Source organism: Pseudophryne corroboree, chromosome 3 (genome assembly GCF_028390025.1).
Source record: "Pseudophryne corroboree isolate aPseCor3 chromosome 3, aPseCor3.hap2, whole genome shotgun sequence".
Classification (NCBI taxonomy): Eukaryota; Metazoa; Chordata; class Amphibia; order Anura; family Myobatrachidae; genus Pseudophryne; species Pseudophryne corroboree.
In genome coordinates this window covers 274,732,096-274,756,509 of record NC_086446.1, presented here as the reverse complement: position 1 = coordinate 274,756,509, position 24,414 = coordinate 274,732,096, and the positions used below count along the sequence as shown (strand labels likewise).

At 47.6% G+C, this 24,414-nt stretch overlaps 1 protein-coding gene across 5 annotated transcripts in view; it reads right to left on the bottom strand.

The window, feature by feature from the left end:
- Nucleotides 1–24,414, bottom strand: part of RAD21L1 (RAD21 cohesin complex component like 1) — a 619,411-nt gene that overhangs the window by 472,193 nt on the left and 122,804 nt on the right. For all 5 annotated transcript variants that reach the window (XM_063959128.1, XM_063959127.1, XM_063959130.1 and 2 more), the window contains exons 3-4: nucleotides 24,159–24,288; nucleotides 23,981–24,080 (exon numbers count right to left, since the gene is read on the bottom strand). In XM_063959128.1, coding sequence (XP_063815198.1) covers nucleotides 23,981–24,080; nucleotides 24,159–24,288 — 230 coding nt within the window. The remainder of the gene's footprint in view (nucleotides 1–23,980; nucleotides 24,081–24,158; nucleotides 24,289–24,414) is intronic.

The window sequence follows — 24,414 nt, the reverse complement described above, 5'->3', positions numbered from 1 at the left end:
TCTTCTGCCGCCGATTTATGGACCTCTTCTTGCTTCAGCATCTGTAAGGGGGCCGGCGGCGCGGCTCCGGGACCCATCCATGGCTGGGCCTGTGATCGTCCCTCTGGAGCTAATGTCCAGTAGCCTAAGAAACCCAATCCACTCTGCACGCAGGTGAGTTCGTTTCTCTCCCCTAAGTCCCTCGATGCAGTGAGCCTGTTGCCAGCAGGTCTCACTGAAAATAAAAAACCTATTTAAACTTTTACTCTAAGCAGCTCAGGAGAGCCACCTAGATTGCACCCTTCTCGTTCGGGCACAAAATCTAACTGAGGCTTGGAGGAGGGTCATAGGGGGAGGAGCCAGTGCACACCAGCTAGTCCTAAAGCTTTTACTTTGTGCCCAGTCTCCTGCGGAGCCGCTATTCCCCATGGTCCTTTCGGAGTCCCCAGCATCCACTAGGACGTTAGAGAAAAGGAATTAGGTGTTTGTAGTGATAAGTACAAACAAGAAGTGAATTGTAACCACCTCCTGGGTTGCTGTTCGTAGTAATGTCTCCTCCAAATATACAACATGAGCAGATCCTACATGGCTTGTGGACATGTTAATTGAATAGTCATAATAAAGGCTATGACACATAATTTACTCTTGATGTCCAATATGAATAAATGTTTATATCATGCATAACAATATATGGCTAATAAACATGTTAATCGAATAGTCAGAAACAAGAACAACAGCTATAAGCTGTATTTCACTCTCAATACTAATAAAGTTCCAACTGTATGACTATAAGAGAACGTCACCAAGAAAACACAAAACGTTCATTGAAAGTATTATTGTTTCTCTTACGTCCTAGAGGATACTGAGGTCCACATTAGTACCATGGGGTATAAATGGGTCCACTAGGAGCCATGGGCACTTTAAGAAATCAATAGTGTGGGCTGGCTCCTCCCTCTATGTCCCTCCTACCAGACTCAGTTTAGAAAATGTGCCCGGAGGACCCGGTCATGCTTTGGAGAGCTCCTGAAGAGTTTTCTACTTTTATTCTCAATGTTTGTTATTTTCAGTCAGGGCTGATTAGGCAACAGCCTGACTGCTTCGTGGGACTTAGGGGGGAGAACAGCCCAACTTCCTTAAGAGTTAATGGTCCCGTTTCTCTGCTGACAGGACACTGAGCTCCCGAGGGAGCCATTCGCAAGCCACATCATGGTGCAGCGTACCCTCCCACAGCACGCCGCCACCCCCTAACAGAGCCTGAAGACAGAAGAGTGGTGAGAACGGCATTTGGCGTCCCGGTTAGCGGGTCGCCGGCGGGAATGGTGCCACTAGGGTAGGAGCACAGCTCTGAGTACAGGCTGTGCTCCGGTGAGGCTCAGAGGACACACGCTGCAGCAGGTCACGCTATGAGGGGTGCGCTGAGCCACCTATGACACCTACACTGGCCACACAAACTAACAGGGGTTTATTCACCTGGTTAGGCACACTTTTTACCTCAGGGGCAGTATAAAAAATGTGGGAAGCCGCGCACCATTACAGGGGGTGCGGCTCCACTCAGAGCGGATCCCACAGCTCTCCTGCGCATTTTCCCTCTGCAGCTTGGTCAGACAGCACTCACAGGGAAGCGCAGCTCCTCCACAAGGACTCCCAAGACTCCTCAGTGGTACCAGGGGGTCTTAGTGAAGGGGGGAGCAGTGTTAAGACTGTAAGCACTACTCAAGTGCTTTATTCTTGTGACCCAGCTTAGTTTTACTGTTGCTATAGGGGCGCTGTGTGGCTGGCTCTGGCTTCCGTGTCTCTCTGAGGACCCTGCCTACATATACTGTGCTTTCACTGTGTGTGTGTGTGTGTGTGTGTGTGTGTGTGTGTGTGTGTGTGTGTGTGTGTGTGTGTGTGTGTGTGTGTGTGTCTCTCTAATCATGTCCAGGACATTCTACCATCCCCTGGGGACTCACTACCCTGTACTCAGGATAGTGCTCACTTACAGTCCAGTGGGGCTGAACCTCCGTGGTTGGCTTCCATTAAAGGTAAGATTTCTACTAAACTGTCTCATAATGAGAAGGAGACACAGTTATTACGGCAGTCTATGGATGACCTGATGAATAGAGACTCAGCTTCCATACCTCCACCCCAATCCCTCAACATTTGCCCGCAAAAGCATACTCTGGCCCAAATCATGCAGGGTGATACTGATCCCGATACGTCGGATCCAGAGGAGGGTGAAGTGGACGCATGTGAGGGGGATGCTGTCCTGTCACAGGGAATACAGGCCCTCACTGAGGCTATCAGAACTGTCCTGCACATTCCTGACAAGACAGAGGAGGTAGAAGAGAATTCTTATTTTAATACTAAAAAGAAAACCTCAGTTACTTTCTCTGCTTCAAAGGAATGAAACGCCCTCTTTGAAGAGGCGTGGGTAAACCCTGACAAAAAATTTCAAATCCCTAGAAGGTTGATTTCTTCCTTTCCTTTTCCTTCGGATGATAGGAAGAAATGGGAAAACACGCCAATTGTGGACGCATCTATATCCAGGTTATCGCATAAGATAGTCTTACCGGTTCCCGGGGCAGCGTCCTTAAGGGACGCAGCTGACCGCAAGATGGAGACCACTCTCAAATCTTTATATACGTCTGCTGGCGTATAGCAGAGAGACCCACTACTGCCTAGACACCCACTACTGCTTGTGAATGGATCACTCGGGCCATTGCTAAATGATCAGGTAATCTTATTGATGGTATAGATTCCTTAACCAGGGACGATATTGTTTTACTCTTGCAGCATATCCAAGATTCTGCTAACTTTATGGTGGAAGCCTTAAAAGAAGTTGGTTTACTCAACACACGCACCTCTGCCATGGCAGTGTCGGCATGCAGGGGCTTGTGGCTACGCCAATGGACTGCGGATGTAGAGTCCAAAAAGGGCGTGGAAAGCCTACCGTTCATGGGTGAGGCTCTTTTTGGAGATGAACTGGATAAGTGGATATCCAAAGCTACGGCGGGTAAGTCTACATATCTTCCTTCCGCAGCAATATCAGCTATGAAAACTTACTCTGCTCCAACTCTGCAGTCCTTTCGGACACCACAAATTAAAGGCAAATCCAGGGGTTCCTCTACAGCCTTCAGGAGTAGTAGAGGTAAGCCCAGAAAACCCGCTGCTGCAGGTTCTCAGGAACAGACCTCAGGGGCTGTTTCCTCAAAGCCTTCAGCATGACGGTGGACCGTACTGCCTGGAAGACCGGCAGGTGGGAGCCTAGTTACGTTATTTCAGTCACATTTGGGCAACTTCTTGCCAGGATCCCTGGGTGAAAGATCTTATCGCACAGGGATACAGACTGGAGTTTCTTCAAATCCGACGTACCAGCTTCTCCAGAAGCAAGTTTGACCTTACAGGCAGCAGCAATTCAAAAACTGGCACAGACTCAGGTCATTGTTCCAGTTTCACCTCACCTACACCACAAGGGTTATTATTCCAACCTGTTTGTAGTGCCGAAACCGGACGGTTCGGTAAGGCCCATTTTAAACCTCAAATCACTGAACCCGTACTTACGGGTGTCCAAATTCAAGATGGAGTCCCTGAGAGCGGTGATCTCAGATCTGGAGGAAGGGGAATTCGTGGTGTCTCTGGACAGCAGGGATGCATACCTTCATGTACCGATTTGGCCGCCTCATCAGGCTTATCTAAGGTTTGCTCTACTGGACTGTCACTACCAGTTCTAGGCCCTGCCATTTGGCCTCTCCACGGCGCCGAGGGTGTTCACCAAGGTAATGGCAGAGATGATGTTTCTCATCCGCATGCAGGGAGTAAACATTATTCCGTACCTGGACGACCTGCTGATCGAGGCTCCGTCCAGGGAAAAGCTGTTGCACAGCATTGCCGTGCCAACTCGATTACTCCAGAATCATGGGTGGATTCTGAACCTGCCAAAATCTCATCTGGAACCGACACGGAGGCTTCAGTTCCTGGGAATGATTCTGGATACGGAAACACAGAGGGTGTTCCTTCCAAGGGACAAGGCATTGGTGATCCAATCAATGGTGCGGGACGTCCTAAAGCCGCCCCGGATTTCGGTGCATCTTTGCATTCGCCTCTTGGAAAGGATGGTAGCCTCTTACGAGGCTCTACAGTACGGAAGGTTTCACGCAAGACCCTTCCAGCTGGATCTGTTCGACAAATGGTCTGGATTGCATCTTCACATGCATCGGAGGCTACGTCTGTCACCAAAAGCCAGGATCTCCCTTATGTGGTGGTTTCACACGTCTCACCTGACTGAGGGTCGCCGGTTCAGGTTTCAAAAATGGATTTTGCTAACTACCAACGCAAGCCTTAGAGGTTGGGGAGCAGTCACCCAAGGGGAGCAGTTCCAAGGAAGATGGTCAAGTCAGGAAGCCATTCTTCCAATCAACATTCTGGAACTAAGGGCCATATACAACCCCTTCTTCAGGCATCGCATCTTCTTCAAGATCATGCCATTCAGGTTCAGTCGGACAACGTGACGGCTGTAACGTACATAAACCGACAAGGAGGAACGAAGAGCAGAGCTGCGATGTCAGAGGTAACATGAATTCTCCTCTGGGCAGAAAGACACGCGGTGGCACTGTCGGCAATCTTCATTCTGGGAGTAGACAACTGGGAAGCAGACTTCCTCAGCAGACTCGACCTCCACCCAGGAGAGTGGGGCCTTCACCCACAGGTGTTCGAGTCATTGACACGTCGGTGGGAGATTCCACAGATAGACCTGATGGCCTCTCGTCTCAACAAGAAGCTAAAGCGCTATTGTTCCAGGTCGAGGGACCCACAAGCGGTGGCGGTGGACCCTCTGGTGACTCCATGGCTTTACCCGATGGTTTACGTGTTCCCACCTCTTCCACTGATCCCAAGGATTCTCAAAAGAATAAAAAGGGAAAAGGTTCAAGCAATTCTCATTGCTCCAGATTGGCCGAGAAGGGCCTGGTACGCGGATCTACTGGGGTTGCTCCTGGAGGACCCGTGGCCTCTACCTCTGCGAGAGGATCTTCTGCAGCAGGGGCCATTCGTCTATCAAGACTTACAGTGGCTATGTTTGACGGCATGGAAGTTGAGCGTCAGATTTTAGCTCAGAAAGGCATTCCGAACAAGGTTATTCCAACCCTGATTCAGGCTAGGAAAGGGGTAACGTCTAAACATTACCATCGTATTTGGAAAAAATATGTCTCATGGTGTGAAAACAGGAAATTTCCTGCAGTAGAATTTCAACTGGGACATTTTCTCAATTTTTCTACAGTCAGGTGTGGATGTGGGCCTACGTTTGGGCTCCTTAATAGTTCAGATTTCGGCCTTGTCCATTTTCTTCCAGGAACAATTGGCTTGCCTTCCTAAGGTTCAGACTTTCTTGAAGGGTGTTCTGCACATCCAAACTTGTAGAACTTAGCAAACGTGTTAGCCCCTGACCAAGTTGCAGCTCAGCAAAGTTGAATAGCCGCCCAGGAAGAACCCACCTTACGAGTAGAGTGGGCCTTAACAGAAGTAGGAACCGGCAAGCCTGCCATAGAATAAGCATGCTAAATCGTACATCTGATCCAGCGAGCAATAGTCTGCTAAGATGCAGGACACCCAATCTTATTGGGATCATAAAGCACGAATAATGCTTCCGGTTTCCTGAGACAAGCAGTTCTCGTCACATATCTTCAAAGCCCGGACCACATCCAGAGACTGTGAAGAAATTGAGGTGTCAGTAGCCACTGGCACTACGATCGGTTGGTTGATATGGAAAGCCGACACAACCTTTGGAAGAAATTGCTGAGGAGCTTGAAGTTCAGCCCTATCTTCATGAAAGATCAAATAGGAACTCTTGTGAGACAAGGCCCCCAACTCAGACACACGCCTTGCAGAAGCCAAGGCGAACAGCGTGACCACCTTCCATGTAAGAAACTTTAAATCTGCCTCCTGTAAAGGTTCAAACCACTCCGTTGCAGGAACTGCAATACAACATTAAGATCCCATGGTGCCGTAGGAGGCACAAAGGGTGGATGGATGTGCAGAACCCCTTTCAAGAATGTCTGAACCTCAGGGATAGCAGCCAATTGTTTCTGGAAGAAAATAGACAAGGACGAAAAAACTGGACCTTGAAAGAACCCAAACGTAAGCCCACATCCACACCAGCTTGGAGATAAAGGAGTAAAAGACCAAGTTGAAACTCCACCGTAGGAAACTTCTTGGATTCACACCAAGAAACATATTTCCTCCAAATGCGATGGTAAGGCTTAGACATTACTCCCTTCCTAGCCTGGATAAGTGTGGGAATGACCTTGTTTGGAATGTCCTTACGAGCTAAGAACTGGCGTTCAACCGCCATGCCATCAAACGTAGCCGCGGTAAGTCTTGATAAACAAACAGCCCCTGCAGAAGCAGGTCCTCGCGAAGAGGAAGAGGCCGAGGCTCTTTTAGAAGCATCTCCAGAAGATCCGGATACCAAGCTCTCCTTGGCCAATCTGGGGCAATGAGGATCGCCTGAACTCTTGTTCTCTTTATCAGTTTTAGAATCTTTCGAATTAGTGGAAGTGGAGGGAACACATACACTGACTGGAAAACACAGGGAGTTACCAGGGCGTCCACTGCCACTGCTTGTGGGTCTCTTGACCTGGAACAATACCTCCAAAGCTACTTGTGGATACGAGACGCCATCATGTCTACCTGAGAAACGCCCCAATGGCTTGTTACCTCTGTGAACACCTCCTGATGGAGGCCCCATTCTCCTGGATGGAGATCGTGTCTGCTGAGGAAGTCTGCTACCCAGTGGCCACTCCCGGAATGAAGATTGCAGACAATGCTTTTGCATGTTCTTCTGCCCACAGGAGAATCCTTGTCACCTCTGCCATTGTTGCTCTGCTTTTCATTCCGCCTTGACGGTTTATGTAAACCACCGCTGTTACATTGTCCGACTGGACCTGAATGGCTTGATCTTGCAGAAGATACGCCGCTTGTAGAAGGCCGTTGTAAATGGCTCTCAACTCTAGAATGTTTATGTGAAGAATTTCTTCTTGACTTGACCATCTTTCTTGGAAGCTTTCCCCCTGCGTGACTGCTCGCCAACCTCGGAGACTTGCATCTGTGGTCAATAGGATCCAGTTTTGTATCCCGAACCTGCATCCCTCGAGTAGGTGAGATCTTTGCAGCCACCAAAGGAGCGAGATTCTGGCTTTTGGTGACAGGCATATCCGTTGATGCGAGCCGGACCACTTGTCCAGTCGATCCAACTGGAAGAACCTGGCATGGATCCGACCGAATTGTAGAGCTTCGTATGAGGCTACGATCTTTCCCAGCAGGCGGATGCATTGAAGAACCGATACCCGGGCTGGTTTCAAAACTTCCCGGACCATTGAATGGATTTCCAAGGCTTTCTCCTCGGGGATAAAAATTCTCTGGACCTCTGTGTCCAGTATCATTCCCAGGAACGATAATCTCCTTGTCGGTTCCAACTGTGATTTTTGAAGATTCAGAATCCAGCCGTGTCCCTAAAGCAACTTTAAGGATATTGCAATGTTCTGCAATAACTTCTCCCTGGAGTTCGCCTTTATCAGCAGATCGTCCAGGTATGGAATTATGTTGACTCCTTTCTTACGAAGGAGAACCATCATTTCCGCCATCACCTTGTTGAATATTCTCGGTGCTGTGGAGAGACTGAACGGTAACGTCTGGAATTGGTAGTGACAGTTCTGAACAGCAAACCGCAGGTATGCCTGATGTGGAGGCCAGATGGGAACATGCAAGTATGCATCCTTGATGTCCATAGACACCATGAATTCCCTTGTCTCAAAACTGGAGATCACCGCTCTTAGAGACTCCATCTTGAATTTGAATTTCTTTAGAAAAGGATTCAATGATTTGAGGTTTAAAATCGGTTTTACCGAGCCGTCCGGCTTTGGTACTACAAACAGGCTGGAATAAAATCCTCTTCCCTGTTGTAACAATGGGACAGGGGCAATCACCCCTTCCTGAACCAATTTTTTAATTGCTTCCAGCACCTTTTCTCTTTCTGATATGGAAACTGGCAAGGCTGACTTGAAAAATCTGCAAGGGGGAAGTTCCTGAAACTCCAGCTTGTGACCCTGGGCCACAATCTCCAGCACCCAGGGATCCAGGTCCGATAGGGCCCAAATTTGACTGTAGAGTTTGAGATGTGCTCCCACCTGAGTGGTCTCCCGAAGGGGAGCCCCAGCGTCATGCTAAGGATTTCGAGGAAACAGAGGCTTTTTTTCTGTTCCTGAGACACTGCAGCTGTTGCAGGCTTCCTACCCCTTCCACGGCCTCTTCCTGCAAAGAAGGGGGTTCCTCTGGTCTTTCTCAACTTGGCGGCCCGAAAGGACTGCATTGGAGGAGCAGAGTAAGGTTTTCTCGCCGGTGGTGCTGCGGAAGGAAGAAAAGCTGACTTACCCGAAGTAGCCTTTGATATCTACGCATCCAGTGCGTCCCCAAATAGCGCCTCACCTGTGAAAGGGAGGTATTCTATACTCTTTTTGGATTCAGCGTCTGCGTTCCATTGGCGCATCCAGAGACCTATGCGAGCGGATACCTCCATCGAGGAAATTCTAGAATTCAACAATCCAATGTCCTTCATGGCTTCCACCACGAATCCCGCCGAATCCTTTATGTGACCTAGAATTAAGACAACATTATCCCTATCAATTGTATCTAGATCCTCTAGTAAATTGTCAGACCACTTTACAATAGCGTTAGCCACCCATGCACAAGCAATAGTGGGCCTAAGGGCTGCACCAGTGGCCATATACAGGGACTTAAGTGTTGTCTCTATCTTGCGGTCAGCCGGCTCCTTTAAGGAAGCCGAGCCAGGGACAGGCAAAGTAATCTTTGATAACCTGGACACCGGAGTGTCTACTATGGGAGGGGTCTCCCACTAAAGAATGTCAGAGGAGCACAGAGATTAGAGCGCACCGCACTATATATGAAGCGTTTTCCATACAGATATAAACCCTTCAGCGATGTAATAATCAATTTAGGCTATTTCACCTAAACTCCCCACCCCCCTTTTTTTCTATAACACCCTGGTACCGCAGTGGCGTTATGAGGAGGTCAGCGACCCTGTCACCGTCCTTATCAGTGATCCTGCAGGGAGAAAATGGCGCTGGTGAGTGCTGGCTATGCAGTGAGAAGAAGCCCCGCCCCCAACAATGGTGCAGCTCTCCCGCGTTTTTGTTATTTATACTGGCCTGAGGAATTTTCCGGCAAACAGCGGGTCAGAACCCGTTTGCCTATATGGCCAGTGAGAGTAGGTTTAATGCTGCTCAGAGCGCCCCTCATGCGCTCTGCACCCTGTACAGACTGAGCATGCCGGAGCGCAGCTTCCCGCCGCTGAGCTTTACCTTATAGCCGCCATCGATGACCGGGGACCCCTCTCTGCAGGTCACCGGTAAATAGTCACCACTCTTCAGACATCTGGCTCTGTTAGGGGGTGGCGGCTGTGCTGCGGGAGTGAGCGGTCGCCTCACGGGGTTTGCGATCAGTACCCTTAGGAGCTTAGTGTCCTGTCAGCTGGAGCAGAAAGCCATGAACTCTTTAGGAAGTTGGTTCCTGCTCCCCCCCTAAGTCCCACGAAGCAGGGAAGCTGTTGCCAGCAGCTTCCTTGAAAATAAAAAACCTTCACTAGCTGCGTCCGGCTCCACCAGGCACAATTTCTAAACTGATGTCTGGAGGAGGGGCATAGAGGGAGGAGCCAGCCCACACATTTAAAGTCTTAAAGTGCCGAAGGCTCCCAAGGACCCATCTATACCCCATGGTACTAAATGGACCCCAGCATCCTCTAGGACGTTAGAGAAAAGCCCCTATTTGATTTTTCATGAGGATAGAGCTGAACTCAGAACTTGTCAGCAATTTCTTCCTAAGGTGGTGTCTGCGTTTCATATCAACCAACCTATTGTGGTTCCGGTGTTTACGGACACCTCTGCTACCTCTAAATCCCTGGATGTGGTGAGGGCTTTGAGGATCTACGTGAAGAGGACGGGTCGTCACAGAAAATCTGACTCACTGTTTGTTCTCTATGAGCCCAAGAAAATTAGGTGTAATGCTTCAAAGCAGTCTATCGCTTGCTGGATCAGACTTGCTATCCAGCAGGCTTATTCATCGGCAGGATTACTGGTTCCAAAAGTACAGGCCCACTCTACTAGGTCTGTGGGTTCTTCCTGGGCGGCTGCCTGGGGTGTCTCAGCTTTACAGGTCTGCCGAGCAGCTACTTGGTCGGGATCGAACATGTTTGCTAAGTTCTACAAGTTCGATACTTTGGCCGCTGAGGACCTTCAGTTTGGTCAATCAGTTCTGCAAGAACCTCAGCACTCTCCCACCCGGTTTGGGATCTTTGGTACATACCCATGGTACTGTGGACCCCAGTATCCTCTAGGACTGGCCTGGACAACCTGCGGCTCTCCAGATGTTATGAAACTATACATCCCAGCATGCCTTGCCACAGTTTTAGCATTCCCTAATAGCAAAACTGTGGCAAAGCATGATGGGACTTGTAGTTTTACAACAGCTGGAGAGCCACAGGTTGGCCAGGCCTGCTCTAGGACGTAAGAGAAAATAGGATTTTGATAACCTACCGGTAAATCCTTTTCTCCTAGTCCGTAGAGGATGCTGGGGACGACATCAAGACCATGGGGTATAGACGGGATCCGCAGGAGACATGGGCACTCTAAAGACTTTTCATTGGGTGTGAACTGGCTCCTCCCTCTATGCCCCTCCTCCAGACCTCAGTTGTAGGAACTGTGCCCAGGGAGACTGACATTTCGAGGAAAGGAATTACTTAACTAGTGGTGAGATATCTACCAACTCACACCCTTAACAATGCCGCACACATGGCATTCAACATAACACACGCCAACAGGCATGAACTAATTGCAGCAACATGCTGAAAGCAAGATAACACAACTTGTGTAACTGTAATAACTAAACTGCAGGTAAAGTACGCACTGGGACGGGCGCCCAGCATCCTCTACGGACTAGGAGAAAAGGATTTACCGGTAGGTTATCAAAATCCTATTTTCTCATACGTCCTAGAGGATGCTGGGGATGACATCAAGACCATGGGGTTATACCAAAGCTCCAGTACGGGCGGGAGAGTGCGGATGACCCTGCAGCACCGATTGACCAAACTTGAGGTCCTCATCGGCCAAGGTGTCAAACTTATTAAATGTAGCAAATGTGTTTGACCCTGACCAAGTAGCTGCTCGGCAAAGTTGTAAAGCCCAGCCGCCCAGGATGAGCCCACTTTCCTAGTAGAATGGGCCTTCACCGACTTCGGTACCGGCAAGCTTGCCGTAGAATGAGCGTGCTGAATTGTCCCTCTGATCCAGTGCGCAATAGTCTGCTTAGAAGCAGGACACCCAATCTTGTTGGGAGCATACAGGACAAACAGAGCCTCTGTTTTCCGTAACCGAGCTGCTCTTGCGACATAAATCTTCAAAGCTCTAACCATATCTAGAGACTGTGACTCAGTGAAAGTGTCAGTAGCTACTGGCACCACAATAGGTTGGTTTATGTGGAAGGATGAAACCACCTTTGGAAGAAATTGTTGACGAGTTCTTAACTCTGCCCTATCTTCATGGAAGATCAGGTAAGGGCTCTTGTGAGACAAGGCCCCCAATTCATACACCCGCCTTGCGGATGCCAAGGCCAAAAGCATCACCACTTTCAAGTGAGAAACTTCAATTCTATCTCCTGCAGAGGTTCAAACCAATCTGATTGAAGGAACTGCAACACCACATTAAGGTCCCATGGTGCCACTGGAGGCACAAATGGAGGCTGGATGTGCAGAACCCCTTTCACGAACGTCTGAACTTCTGGAAAGGAGGCCAATTGTTTTTGAAAGAAAACTGATAAGGCCGAAATCTGGACCTTGACTGACCCCAATCTAAGGCCCGCATCCACACCAGTCTGCAGAAAATGGAGAAAACGTCCCAACTCAAACTCTTCCGTAGGAGCCTTCTTGGATTCACACCAAGACACATATTTTCTCCAAATACGGTGGTAATGTTTAGACGTTACTCCTTTCCTGGCCTGAATAAGAGTGGGGATGACTTCCTTAGGAATACCCTTTCGGGCTAGGATCCGACGCTCAACAGCCATGCCGTCAAACGTAGCCGCGGTAAGTCTTGATACACACACGGTCCCTGCTGTAGTAGGTCCTCTTGAGGAGGAAGAGGCCGAGGATCTTCTATGAGCAACTCCTGAAGATCTAGACACCAAGCCCTCTTGGCCAGTCTGGGGCAATGAAGATTGCTCAAACTCTTGTTCTTATTATTATTTTGAGAACATTTTGGAATCAGTGGAAGTAGAGGGAAAACATATACCGACCGAAACACCCACTGGGTCACCAGTGCATCCACTGCTATTGCTTGAGGGTGTATCGACCTAGAACAATATCTCTGAAGCTTCGTGTCTAGACGAGATGCCATCATGTCTACTTGAGGAACTCCCCAAAGACTTGTCACCTCTGCGAAGACTTCTTGGTGGAGGCCCCACTCTCCTGGATGGAGATCATGTCTGTTGAGGAAGTCTGCTTCCCAGTTGTCCACTTCCGGAATGAAAATTGCTTACAGAGCTCTAACATGTCTTTCTGCCCAGAGGAGAATCCTTGTCACCTCTGCCATTGCCGCTCTGCTTTTCGTTCCGCCTTGCCTGTTTATGTTCACGACTGCTGTTACATTGTCCGACTGGATCTGCACGGGATCTTGAAGAAGATGTACCGCTTGTAGAAGGCCGTTGTAAATGGCTCTCAATTCCAGAACGTTTATGTGAAGGCAGGCTTCCTGACTTGACCATTTTCCTTGGAAGCTTTCCCCCTGTGTGACAGCTCCCCAGTCTCGGAGACTTGCATCCGTGGTTATTAGGACCCAGTCGTGAATCCCAAACCTGCGTCCCTCTAGTAGGTGAGAACTGTGTAGCCACCACAAGAGCGAAATCCTGGCTTTGGGGGACAGTGCATGTGTAGGTGGGATCCGGACCACTTGTCCAACAGGTCCCACTGGAATACTCTGGCATGAAATCGGCCAAACTCCATTTCCCCCAACAACCGAATACATTGATGGATCGACACCCTTGTTGGTTTCAATATTTGTTTAACCATTTTCTGGATTTCCAGAGCCTTTTCCACTGGAACAAATACTCTCCGTACTTCAGTGTCCAGAATCATCCCTAAAAAGGACAATCTTGTCATCGGTTCCAACTGCGACTTTGGAAAATTCATGATCCAACCGTGTTGTTGGAGTATTGACAGGGAGAGTGCGATGTTCTGCACCAACTGTTCCCTGGATCTCGCCATCACCTTGGTGAATACCCTCGGTGCCGTGGAGAGTCCGAACGGCAACGTCTGGAACTGGTAATGGCAATCCTGTACTGCAAATCTCAGATAAGCTTGGTGAGGATAAATAGGAACATGCAAATAAGTATCCTTTATGTCTACTGACAACATGAAATCCCCCTCCTCCAGACTGGAAATCACTACCCTCAGGGATTCCATCTTGAACTTGAACCCTAAAAAAGATTCAGAAAGCGCTGACAGAATTGGTTAAAAGTAAATCTTTTTTTTTTATTATTAATAAACTATTTTTTTTCTCACTAAAAAATATATATATACTCATAAAATAGCTCCCTGTGGACCAATTACACTAACAATTTACCAAAATAAAAAAGCAATTTTACACAATATGTAATTATTCACTAACTCAGTGCATCCTTTACCTTCACATATTACTTTGTTATTCATATATAACCAGCATGATATTAAACCACTTTTGATAAAGCACAATGTCTCCTAATCACACTAATTGCGGCATAAGTATTTCTAACTTAATTAAAACCAGTCCTTCAATATAGATATTCCGTGCTTGGAAAAAGTCCTCTCCTGCCAAGTTAATACTTGGTCTATTGGTTAGTTTTATAATTTGCCAAGCAGAAAGAGGGTTAATTGTTAGTTTGCCGAACAAAGAAGAAATATGCAGATTAGCTTGGAATAGTTCCTGTGCTGGCTTCTATAGTAAAGCGGGTATTACTTATGCATGCAGATAGAAATTATTTTATGCAAAGTTTTCATGACTGAAGAAGCCGCTGAATTACGGAGCTTTCGTAAGGCGGGGAAACGCGTCTCAGTTTGACTGCTTGGTGGGACCACACTGCTAAGATCGGCTGCACAACTTCAAATGTTTGGTACTGGATATACCTCCGGATAAGGTTTACAATAAGGTTTCAGAGCACCAGAGCCGGGAGAGAATGAAAATCCGTTGCCCACAATGAGGATGTGGTAAATCACCTGTTTTAAATCAGCATTGTCATGCTTAAAAGCAATTGCACATTTTAAACTTTGCATAAAATAATTTCTATCTGCATGCATAAGTAATACCCGCTTACTATAGAAGCCAGCACAGGAACTATTCCAAGCTAATCTGCATATTTCTTATTTGTTCGGCAAACTAACAATTAACCCTCTTTCTGCTTGGCAAATTATAAAACTACCCAATAGACCAAGTATTAACTTGGCAGGAGAGGACTTTTTCCAAGCACGGAATATCTATATTGAAGGACTGGTTTTAATTAAGTTAGAAATACTTATGCCGCAATTAGTGTGATTAGGAGACATTGTGCTTTATCAAAAGTGGTTTAATATCATGCTGGTTATATATGAATAACAAAGTAATATGTGAAGGTAAAGGATGCACTGAGTTAGTGAATAATTACATATTGTGTAAAATTGCTTTTTTATTTTGGTAAATTGTTAGTGTAATTGGTCCACAGGGAGCTATTTTATGAGTATATATATATATATATATATATATATATATTTTTAGTGAGAAAAAAAAATAGTTAATTAATAATAAAAAAAGATTTACTTTTAACCAATTCGGTCAGCGCTTTCTGAATCATTTTTGGAGTTGTTTGTCGTTTGAAGGGGGGAGTAGCCCCTTCGATATAGAATAGCAGCAGACAGTTTAGAGACTGAGCAATTAATTGGCGCCAGGTGATACTTGGTATCTTTGTGTGTGTTTTTCCTTTGTGATTGAACTTGAACCTTTTCAGGTAGAGATTCAGATTTTTCAGGTTTAAAATCGGTCTGACCGAGCCATCCGGCTTCGGAACTACGAAGAGGCTTGAATGAAAACCTTCTCCTTGCTGTGCCAAGGGTACCAGGACAATGACCTGATCCTGACAATTTTTGAATTGCCGTTGTTACTGCCTCTCTTCCCGGAAGAGAAGCTGGCAAGGTCGATTTGAAAAATCGTCATGGGGCGACGTCTTGAAACTCTAGTTTGTACCCATGGGACACTATTTGTAAGACCCATTGGTCCAGGCCAGATTGAATCCAGATTTGGCTGAAATGTTTCAGATGTGATCCCACCCGAGCGGACTCCCGCAAGGGAGCCCCAGCGTTATGCTTCAGATTTGTCAGAAGCAGGGGTGGTCGGGAGACGCTGCTTATTTCTTTCATTTTCACCTACCTGCAAAAAAAAAGGGGAACCTTTGGCCTTTTTGTATTTGTTGGGCCGAAAGGACTGCATGTGAGAGTGATGTGTCTTTTTCGCCGGTGTAGGAGCATAAGGCAAGAATGTCAACTTACCTGCGGTAGCCTCCGAGACGAATGCATCCAGCTCATCACCAAACAAGGCCTCACCTTTATACGGAAGAGCCTCCATATTTCTTTTTGGAATCTGCATCAGCATTCCACTGGCGAATCCACAACGCCCTCTGAGCCGATACTGCCATGGTAGCGGTTCTTGATCCCAAGAGACCAATATATTTCATGGTTTCTAGTACGTATGCAGCAGCGTCTTTAATATGACCTAACGTTAGGAGTATCTCGTCTCCATCTATTGTGTCAATGTCTAATGACAAGTTTTCTGATCACTTTTCAATAGCACTACTCACCCACGCACAGACAATGGTAGGCCTGAGTAGTGTCCCATTGGCCACATCAATAGATCACCTCACTCACTTGCGGTCTGTCGGCTCCTTAAGTGAAGCCATTCCAGGCGCAGGGAGAAACACCTTTTCTCTTTTATGACAGGACCCTGTCTAAAATGCGGGATGACACACACCTTTTTTTGGAAAAAGGTAAGCTGCCTGATATTCTTTTGGGAATCAGAAATTTGTTTTCAGGTTAAATCAGACCTGAGGTGGAGGGAAAATTACATTACTTCTTTACTAAAGTGGTAAAAGAGGGGGCTTCGTAAATTCTAACACCTCCTTTATAGCTAAAACATGTTTTGAATGCTTTTTTGCTAACTTAGGACCTATTCCCCTGGAATCACTAGTGTCGACACAGGAATCAGAGTCCGTGTCGGTATCAGTTTGTACTACTTGTGCAAATTTGTATGTGACCCAGAAAGGTCCCTGTGGATGAAAGGCAGAACTATTAAAAATCACATCTTCAACAGATTATTTTCATTTTCTGTATGAGATTCAGTCCAACCTCTTACTGATATGATTCACACTATCATGTAACCTTTCACCCAGTCAGGCTCTTGGTGTCATATTACACCTCTGTGTCCCTAACATGTCTCCACAGAGTTCCCTTCCACAGACATGTCACACACGTGCAGAACCACACCACAGACACTCCGGGATTTATAGGGGACAGACCCAAAGTAAAATCTGTCAGAGGGACACAGATAGGATTTTTCCAGTTCACAACCCAGCACCAGTAACACAATGTCTGTGAACACAAAATGCCCACTGACATTCAGCGCTTTTATAATGTTAATCACACAATTTTATAGCACCAAATTCACTGTGCCCCCCCCCCCCCTGTTTTGCACCCTGATACTTTTTCAGTAGTGGAGGAGGACCAGTGTTGTTTCTGCAGCCTGAGGAGAGAGAGAAAATGGCGCTGAGCAGTGTGCTGGCTGACTGAGGATCAAGCTCCACTCTTCAATGGTGTGTTTCTCCTCAGCTTTTATGAGGTAATTTTTTATACTGGCGGGGGTAGGGCTGTGCCTCAGCAACTTATGCCCCTTATTTATGCCAGTTTCCATAGGTTTCGTGCTGCCCAGTGCGCCCCCTCCCCGCGCCCTGCACCCTGCAGTGCCTGTGTATGTGTGGGAAACATGGCGCGCTGCGCTCCCGCCAGCCGCCCGGTACCTTTAGCCGTCACTTTCTTGATTGAAGATCTGTCTTCTAACACTCACCTGTCTTCTGACTTCTGGCTGTGATGGGGGTAACGGCATGCTGTGGGAGTAAGCATCTAGGCACGGCTAGTGTTCAGTTCCCTTCAGGAGCTAATGGTGTCCTGTCAGCCAGAAGCAGAGCCATGAAACTCTTTAGGAAGTTGGTTCCTACTTCTGCCCCCTCAGTCCCTCAGAGTGCATCCAGTCGACCTGGGCACATTTTTAAAACTGAGGTCTGGAGGAGGGGCATAGAGGGAGGAGCCAGTTCACACCCAATGAAAAGTCTTTAGAGTGCCTGTGTCTCCTACGGATCCCGTCTATACCCCATGGTCTTGATGTCGTCCCCAGCATCCTCTAGGACGTATGAGAAAAATAAGAATTTACTCACCGGTAATTCTATTTCTCGTAGTCCGTAGTGGATGCTGGGAACTCCGTAAGGACCATGGGGTATAAGCAGGCTCCGCAGGAGACTGGGCACTCTAAAAGAAAGATTAGGTACTATCTGGTGTGCACTGGCTCCTCCCTCTATGCCCCTCCTCCAGACCTCAGTTAGGGAAACTGTGCCCGGAAGAGCTGACACAATAAGGAAAGGATTTGGAATCCCGGGTAAGACTCATACCAGCCACACCAATCACACCGTACAACTCGTGATACTATACCCAGTTAACAGTATGAATAACAACTGAGCCTCACGAAAAGATGGCTCATAACAATAACCCTTTAGTTAAGCAATAACTATATACAAGTATTGCAGACAATCCGCACTAAGGATGGGCGCCCAGCATCCACTACGGACTACGAGAAATAGAATTACCGGTGAGTAAATTCTTATTTTCTCTGACGTCCTAGTGGATGCTGGGAACTCCTTAAGGACCATGGGGATTATACCAAAGCTCCCAAACGGGCGGGAGAGTGCGGATGACTCTGCAGCACCGAATGAGCAAACTCAAGGTCCTCCTCAGCCAGGGTATCAAACTTGTAGAATTTTGCAAATGTGTTTGAACCCAACCAAGTAGCAGCTCGGCAAAGCTGTAAAGCCGAGACCCCTCGGGCAGCCGCCCAAGAAGAGCCCACCTTCCTCGTGGAATGGGCTTTCACTGATATAGGATGCGGCAGTCCAGCCGCAGAATGTGCAAGTTGAATCGTGCTACAGATCCAGCGAGCAATAGTCTGCTTTGAAGCAGGAGCACCCAGCTTGTTGGGTGCATACAGGATAAATAGCGAGTCAGTTTTCCTGACTCTAGCCATCCTGGAAACATAGATTTTCAGGGCCCTGACTACGTCCAGCAACTTGGAATCCTCCAAGTCCCGAGTAGCCGCAGGCACCACAATAGGTTGGTTCAAATGAAACGCTGATACCACCTTAGGAAGAAATTGGGAACGAGTCCTCAATTTCGCCCTATCCATATGAAAAAACAGAAAAGGGCTTTTACATGACAAAATCGCAAATTCTGATACACGCCTGGCCGAAGCCAAGGCCAACAGCATGACCACTTTCCACGTGAGATATTTTTGCTCCACGGTTTTAAGTGGCTCAACCAATGCGACTTTAGGAAATCCAACACCACGTTGAGATCCCAAGGTGCCACTGGAGGCACAAAAGGGGGCTGAATATGCAGCACTCCTTTAACAAAAGTCTGAACTTCAGGCAGTGAAGCCAGTTCTTTTTGGAAGAAAATCGACAGAGCCAAAATCTGGACCTTAATGGAACCCAATTTGAGGCCCATAGTCACCCCTGACTGTAGGAAGTGCAGAAATTGACCCAGCTGAAATTCCTCCGTTGGGGCCTTCCAGGCCTCACACCAAGCAACATATTTCCGCTATATGCGGTGATAATGTTTTGCAGTCACATCCTTTCTAGCTTTAATCAGCGTAGGAATGACTTCCTCCGGAATGCCCTTTTCCTTTAGGATCCGGTGTTCAACCGCCATGCCGTCAAACACAGCCGCGGTAAGTCTTGGAAGAGACTGGGCCCCTGCAGTAGCAGGTCCTGTCTGAGCAGCAGAGGCCAAGGGTCCTCTAAGATCATTTCTTGAAGTTCTGGGTACCAAGCTCTTCTTGGCCAATCCGGAACAATGAGTATAGTTCTTACTCCTTCTCCTTCTTATTATTCTCAGTACCTTGGGTATGAGAGGAAGAGGAGGGAACACATAAACCGACTGGTACACCCACGGTGTCACTAGAGCGTCCACAGCTATCGCCCGAGGGTCCCTTGACCTGGCGCAATATCTTTGTAGCTTTTTGTTGATGCGGGACGCCATCATGTCCACCTGTGGCCGTTCCCAACGGTTCACAATCAGCTGGAAGACTTCTGGATGAAGTCCCCACTCTCCCGGGTGGAGGTCGTGCCTGCTGAGGAAGTCTGCTTCCCAGTTGTCCACTCCCGGAATGAACACTGCTGACAGTGCTATCACGTGATTCTCCGCCATCAAAGAATCCTTGTGGCTTCTACCATTGCCACCCTGCTTCTTGTGCCGCCCTGGCGGTGTACATGGGCGACCGCAGTGATGTTGTCTGACTGAATCAGAACCGGTAGGTTTTGAAGCAGGGGTTCTGCTTGACTCAGGGCGTTGTAAATGTCCCTTAGTTCCAGAATATTTATGTGTAGGGAAGTTTCCTGACTTGACCATTGTCCTTGGAAGTTTCTTCCCTGGGTGACTGCCCCCCAACCTCGGAGGCTTGCATCCGTGGTCACCAGGACCCAGTCCTGTATGCCGAATCTGCGGCCTTCGAGCAGATGAGCACTCTGCAGCCACCACAGCAGAGACACCCTGGCCCTCGGGAACAGGGTGATTAACCGATGCATCTGGAGATGCGATCCGGACCACTTGTCCAACAGATCCCACTGGAAGATCCTTGCATGGAATCTGCCGAAGGGACTTGCTTCGTAAGAAGCTACCATCTTTCCCAGGACTCGCGTGCAGTGATGCACCAACACCTGCTTTGGTTTCAGGAGGTCCCTGACCAGAGATGATAATTCCTGGGCCTTCTCCTCCGGGAGAAATATATTCTTCTGTTCTGTGTCCAGAATCATGCCCAAGAACAGCAGACGCGTCGCAGGAATCAGCTGCGACTTTGGGATATTCAGAATCCAGCCGTGCTGATGCAGCACTTCCTGAGATAGTGCCACGCCGACTAGCAACTGCTCTTTGGACCTCGCCTTTATAAGGAGATCGTCCAAGTACGGAATAATCATGACTCCCTTCTTTCGGAGGAGCATCATCATTTCGGCCATTACCTTGGTAAATACCCACGGTGCCGTGGACAGACCAGACGGCAACGTCTGGAATTGGTAATGACAGTCCTGTACCACAACCTTGAGGTACTTTGAACTTGAACTTTTTTATATAAATGTTCAAGGATTTTAAATTTAGAATGGGTCTCACCGAACCGTCTGGTTTCGGTACCACAACATTGTGGAATAGTAACCCCGTCCCTGTTGAAGGAGGGGTACCTTGATTATCACCTGCTGAAGATACAGCTTGTGAATTGCCGCCAGTACTACCTCCCTTTCTCTGAGGGCAGCAGGCAAGGCTGATTTGAGGTAACGGCGAGGGGGAGTCGCCTCGAACTCCAGGTTGTATCCCTGTGATACTACTTGCAGAACCCAGGGATCCATCTGTGAGCGAGCCCACTGGTTGCTGAAGTTCCGGAGACGCGCCCCCACCGCACCTGGCTCAGCCTGTGGAGCCCAGCGTCATGCGGTGGACTTAGAGGAAGCGGGGGAAGATTTTTGATATTGGGAACTGGCTGTCTGGTGCAGCCTTTTTCCTTCTTCCCTTGCCTCTGGCAGAAAGGAAGCGCCTTGGACCCGCTTGCTTTTCTGAGGCCGAAAGGACTGTACCTGTTAATACGGTGCTTTCTTAGGCTGTGAGGGAACCTGAGGTAAAAAAATTTACTTCCCAGCTGTTGCTGTGGATACGAGGTCCGAGAGACCATCCCCAAACAATTCCTCACCCTTATAAGGCAGAATCTCCATGTGCCTTTTAGAATCCGCATCACCTGTCCACTGCCGGGTCCATAATATCCTCCTGGCAGAAATGGACATTGCATTAATTCTGGATGCCAGCCGGCAAATATCCCTCTGTGCATCCCTCATATATAAGACGACGTCTTTAATATGCTCTATGGTTAGCAAAATAGTATCCCTGTCGAGGGTAACAATATTATCTGACAGGGAATCAGACCACGCTGTAGCAGCACTACACCTCCATGCTGAGGCAATTGCAGGTCTCAGTATAGTACCCGAGTGTGTATATACAGACTTCAGGATTTCCTCCTGCTTTCTATCAGCAGGCTCCTTCAAGGTGGCCGTATCCTGAGACGGCAGTGCCACCTTTTTTGACAAACGTGTGAGCGCCTTATCCACCCTAGGGGATATCTCCCAACGTGACCTGTCCTCTGGCGGGAAAGGGTACGCCATCAGTAACTTTTTAGAAATTACCAGTTTCTTATCGGGGGAAACCCACGCTTCTTCACACACTTCATTCAATTCATCTGATGGGGGAACAAAACACTGGCTGCTTTTTCTCCCCAAACATAAAACCCCTTTTTAGTGGTACTTGGGTTAATGTCAGAAATGTGTAACACATTTTTCATTGCCGAAATCATGCAACGGATGCCCCTAGTGGATTGTGTATATGTCTCAACCTCGTCGACACTGGAGTCAGACTCCGTGTCGACATCTGTGTCTGCCATCTGAGGTAGCGGGCGTTTTTGAGCCCCTGATGGCCTTTGAGACGCCTGGGCAGGCGCGGGCTGAGAAGCCGGCTGTCCCATGGCTGTTACGTCATCCAGCCTTTTATGTAAGGAGTAGACACTGTCGGTTAATACCTTCCACATATCCATCCACTCTGGTGTCGGCCCCGCAGGGGGTGACATCACATTTATCGGCACCTGCTCCGCCTCCACATAAGCCTCCTCATCAAACAAGTCGACACAGCCGTACCGACACACCGCACACACACAGGGAATGCTCTGACTGAGGACAGGACCCCACAAAGTCCTTTGGGGAGACAGAGAGAGAGTATGCCAGCACACACCACAGCGCTATTTAATCAGGGATTTACACTAATAGAAAGTGATTTATCCCTATAGCTGCTTTTTATATACAGTTTTGCCTTTATTTAGTGCCCCCCCTCTCTTTTTAACCCTTTGAGCATGGAAACTGCAGGGGAGAGCCTGGGGAGCTGTCTTCCAGCTGCACTGTGAAGAGAAAATGGCGCCAGTGTGCTGAGGGAGATAGCCCCGCCCCTTTTTCGGCGGACTTCTCCCGCTCTTATAATTGTATTATGGCAGGGGATTTTTACACATATATAGCTTATTTGGCTATATTATGTGTTGTTTGCCAAAGCTAAGGTACTCTAATTGCAGCCCAGGGCGCCCCCCCCCCCCCCCCAGCGCCCTGCACCCATCAGTGACCGGAGTATGTGGTGTGCATAGGGAGCAATGGCGCACAGCTGCAGTGCTGTGCTGTGCGCTACCTTAATGAAGACCGAAGTCTTCAGCCGCCGATTTCCAGGACGTTCTTCTTGCTTCTGGCTCTGTAAGGGGGACGGCGGCGCGGCTCCGGGACCAGACGACCGAGGCTGGGCCTGTGTTTGATCCCTCTGGAGCTAATGGTGTCCAGTAGCCTAAGAAGCCCAAGCTAGCTGCAAGCAGGTAGGTTCGCTTCTTCTCCCCTTAGTCCCTCGTAGCAGTGAGTCTGTTGCCAGCAAATCTCACTGAAAATAAAAAACCTAACAAATACTTTCTTTTCTAGGAGCTCAGGAGAGCCCCTAGTGTGCAACCAGCTCGGGCCGGGCACAGATTCTAACTGAGGTCTGGAGGAGGGGCATAGAGGGAGGAGCCAGTGCACACCAGATAGTACCTAATCTTTCTTTTAGAGTGCCCAGTATCCTACGGATCCCGTCTATACCCCATGGTCTTGATGTTGTCCCCAGCATCCTCTAGGACGTATGAGAAAATAGGATTTTAATTACATACTGGTAAATCCTTTTCTCGTAGTCCATAGAGGATACTGGGCGCCCGCCCGGTGCTTCTTTTTTCTGCCCTGTTACTTGGTTAAGTATTATTGTTGGTTCAGCCATTGTTGTTCCTGTTCAAGTTTGGTTAGTATGGCTTTCTTCTTGCTTGTGTGTGCTGGTTCGAATCTCACCACTGTTCTGTTAAATCCTTCTCTCGAAGTATGTCCGTCTCCTCGGGCATAGTTTCTAGACTGAGTTTGGTAGGAGGGGCATAGAGGGAGAAGTCAGCCCACACTATTGATTTCTTAAAGTGCTCATGGCTCCTAGTGGACCCGTCTATACCCCATGGTACTAATGTGGACCCCAGTATCCTCTACGGACTACGAGAAAAGGATTTACAAGCAGGTCATTAAAATCCTATTTTTTCATATGCAGCTAGACTCAATTAAAAATAAAGATTTTCAATTAAGGAACCAGGTTATAGGATGAAAAAGGAGCATAAACAACAAATATCTCTTACGGGGCTACATAGCTCGCAGCATTAGACAAGTAGTGAAATCTAGTAATTCTTGTGCATGGGCTCTGTACTGCTGTCTGCAACAGGCAACAAAAAGAGGCTGCTGTGTATTCAAAATATAATACCCCTATGATTGCAACTTCATATAATTTCATAGAAGCTTCGTATTATATAATTTTCTTTGATAATATTATTATATAGCATATAATTGCACATCATGGCAGCTTTCGGTCATCAAATACTAAGATGATATTGTAAGTCAGTATATAGAGAGTAATAACTTTTTGTTCCACTTACACATAAATTTTATCTAAACTACACCAAAATGACATTTTGACCTTTTAAAAACAAATAAATTCAAAAACATTCAGAAACATTACTTTAAATCAGGAAGTTGTGTATCAAATTCATAGAACTCTTCTGGAAGGGTGATGGCATTATAACTGGCTTCCTTATTGTCGTCCGCAAGATCTAGAGCTCCTGGGGAAATATATAAAACATACCATAAGCACACATTAAAAACATTATCATGTTTTAGGCCCAGGGAGGATGAGTCACCTGGACGGAATGTAGTCTTCATTTTCAAGATGGCTTCATTACAATCAGCTAAAAGATATTTTGCTTTTCGGTGATAAATGCGCACAACTCCGAGAAGTAAATGCCCTGATGTTCGCAGTGCGATAACAACCTGTCAGATAAAAAATTAGAATATCTTAATAGATTTATACCTGCGCCCTACTGTCTTTCTGAGCTATGCATGCCAGAATATAGTTTTCAAAATGGTCACAATCTCCTTGCATTATGGGTAGATATA